Consider the following 3205-nt stretch of genomic DNA (forward strand, 5'->3'; position numbering starts at 1 on the left):
TCATATGTTCCTGGCAAGAGACTCTGAACCACTGGTCTTGCACCATTGTGCTCCTCTGATCTTAAATTATTGTCTTTCTTTTATTATTTTTATTATTATTATTATTTTGTCCTACCTAATAGAATTCTTCCAAAGCCCAATCCAATATTTTTAAAGCTAAACTTAAGAAGGTTTTGTTTTAAAAGATTCTCTCTTTTTTCTCCTTTTATTTATTTAACTTTTCTCTTTTCCTTTCTTTCTTTTTTTATTTTTTTCCTCTTTCCTCTCTCTCTCTCTCTCTCTCATTTTCTGTGTTTCTCTTCCTTGTCTCCAGTTTTACTACCTGGTCCTTCGCCAGATGTGTGCCTGTTAGCAGTGTTGTTGTTCAAGAACATCTTGTCCATGCCTTTGAGAGCTTCAGTCAGGTAGTTTTGAAGGGCTGTGAGGGCAGCGCAGATAGCTGGGGCCCCAAAGCCGTGAGTGATGAGGCTGAAGTGAGTCAAGCAGCTCTGAATGCCCGGTTCCAAAATTGGTGTGGGCCGGCTGTTTCCAATCGGCGTCCTGTCCTGGGCCAAGAGATCTGTAAATTCTTTACATAGTTGCCTGCGCAGAAGAAAGAAAGGCAAAGAGAGGACAAGAGAGAGAAAAAAAGTCATGGTTAGGCTCATCCCACACTTTTCAGAGACAACCAAGTTTGAAGGAAGGGGCAGGTTCAGGCCAAAGCTGATCCCAAGACCCAGGATAGGACCTTTTGGCCAACTTGCTTTCCTCCAGCAGTGCTTGGGGACTGACAGTGTGAGCCAGCAGCTCCCTGCTCAGGATCAGAGAATCATAGAATCATTAAGGTTGGAAAAGACCTCAAGGATCATCAAGTCCAACCCTCAACCCAACACCACCTAACCCACTAAACCATGTCCCGAAGAAGGATGATATTCCTTAGGAGAGAGATTTCTGAAGTTGCAGGATAACATTCAATCTGGAGACGGAAACATCTCCGGAAGCCACAAGGATGCTTCTGAAGCACTGTGGAGACCCAGCCATGCTTGGTGGCTCTAGAAATAACCAGGCTGGAAGGGAGATGTGCCATGGGTCTACCAACCACCCATCTTCCTGGAAGTCTGACCTTGTCCCAAAGCAGCTCCCATAAATGTTGTTCTGGAGGAATGCACAACCATGCACCGAGCCCTACTGGGTGGCACAGGGTCATGGTGCAGGGAAGCGTCCCTCCTCCAGGACTGCTCAGGCTGGGCCACCTTGTTGAGAAAGATCAAGACTTTGGGACTCCATGCTGGCTTATTCACTGCATGAGAAGCAAAGCTAGTATTTCTTATTTTGTTTTGGGGGGTGGCATCCCAGTTAACACATCAGAGTTGACAACTGGCTCTTGTTTGTTTGCCCATGCCTTTGAAAAATGAAATTTGATTTTTAGAATTAATACTCTCCCCACTTTCTTTTGCATCGCTCTGGTCCTAAAGGCCTTCAAGTCACCAGGTGCCCAAGGAATGTAGAAACTCTGGGGGCTGATGGGGTTCCCAACGGAACAGTTTATTTGAGAGAGATACCTACCCAGGGACTGGAGAAAAAAAGGTCAGTATTAAAAAAAAAAAAAAAAAAAAAAAGGAAATAAAGAAAGAAAAAAAGAAACCTTTAAAAAAGGCGTTCAGCTCTCATCCTCTGAAATTCTCAGAAATTCCCAGTGGGTTAAAGGTTTCAGAGGGTGTGGAAAGATAAAGGTCTACTTCTATGTATATTATCCATTAGGAAGGTGCAAGAGAGGAAACTTTGAATTTGGAGAACAAACAGTAATGAGTCCAACATTTTACATCTTCAAAGAGCAAAGCAGGGTCTGTGAGCAATTAAAGTTCTGGGACATTAATATCTTCTGACCCTGCGGAAAAGGGCAATCAAATTCCAATCACGTCTAAAAAACATCTGGACAAATTTGAGCAAATGATTTTTCAACCCTCCATATATTTCTTTAAATTACACTGTCATCGGAGGCGAGCCACATCCCAGAGCATGAAATAAATGAGAGCTGTTTGGGCTGCTATTTTCTTTAATTTTTCTTTCTTTTTTTTTTTTTTCCCTTTTTTTTGCCTCATAGAGATGTGTGGAGACACAGCACCCACCACCGAGGACCTGAGTAAACTATGAAGCACCCAGTTAGCTGCCTGAGATGCATAGCCAACTAACTGCACACTATCTGACACAGCACATCTACCGAGAAAATCCCAAGGGAGAGATGGGCTGGGGGGACCAAATTGAGGATCATTAGCAGTACATGGTGGTGGACTTTTTTTTTTCTTTTTTTCTTTTTCTTTTTTTTTTTTCGTTATTTTGTTTGTTTTCTTTTTTTTTTTTAATTAAACCATATGGAAACGACACTGCATTTTGGCAGCAGACAAACAGGTATGCCTGAGCAAGCAGGAGGGACACACAGACATGCTGTGGAAGCAACATATAGATTGTTGATCCCCTTTCCACACAGAGTTTTGAACTAGGAGGTGTCTTGGAAACAATGTACAGTAGCTAGGGGCCAGTCATCTACATCTTCTATAGGGACAGACCCTGCCCATAGGGTGAGAGGAGCATCCTTCCTCCCCGCGGGGCAGGTGTAATACGAGGACTGGAAACTCCACCTGCCTTCAAAACGAGCTCAGAAGAAGGATTTAAGGAGGGGTGGGATATTTTCGGGGAGGGGGTACGGGGGGCAGAATTGGGGACAGTCAACTTGGCACTCACTTTGTAGCAAGCAGCATGTTTTTCCTGGAGTGGAGGTCGCTGGGGTCCGTGTGCTGTCTGTTCAGGTACTCAGAAACAGCTTTGGCTGGGAATTCCGTTTCGCAGATGTACCCAAAATCCCGAGCTAAATGGACGGCTTCACCTGGAGGGAAGGACATGGGGACATTAACACCTCCGGCCACCGCCGAGCCCGGCCTGGGCTGGCTCCGACCAGCCGTGCGACAGCCCACGGCGGGGGGGAGCAGCTCCTTCGGGCCGGGTTTAGGAACTTTATAACATCCCTTGGACCTTAGGGACAGGCTGCAGGTATAGAAGTAAGTTGACGGGAAAGATTTTCAGCTGATGGGATTTGTCTTTGCTACAATGCGCTTGTGCTGGTCGTGCAGAACTGTGGGAAAAGTACACACGCGTATACATACATACACACATAACATACCCACACACACACACTTCCAAATAAACTGGGCCAAAACAAAAAAAAAAA

General features: G+C 45.0%; 1 protein-coding gene across 1 annotated transcript in view; it reads right to left on the reverse strand.

Moving 5' to 3' along the window:
• Nucleotides 1-3205, reverse strand: part of LOC104461570 (transcription factor AP-2-beta) — a gene marked incomplete at its 5' end in the record, with an annotated part of 14669 nt that overhangs the window by 6443 nt on the left and 5021 nt on the right. Inside the window, 2 exons of the mRNA XM_010073205.1 lie at nt 323-582; nt 2722-2863. Of these exons, the coding sequence (XP_010071507.1) occupies nt 323-582; nt 2722-2863 (402 nt within the window). The remainder of the gene's footprint in view (nt 1-322; nt 583-2721; nt 2864-3205) is intronic.

The sequence above is a fragment of the Pterocles gutturalis genome, unplaced genomic scaffold, assembly GCF_000699245.1.
Source record: "Pterocles gutturalis isolate BGI_N339 unplaced genomic scaffold, ASM69924v1 scaffold4532, whole genome shotgun sequence".
In the NCBI taxonomy this organism is placed as follows: domain Eukaryota; kingdom Metazoa; phylum Chordata; class Aves; order Pterocliformes; family Pteroclidae; genus Pterocles; species Pterocles gutturalis.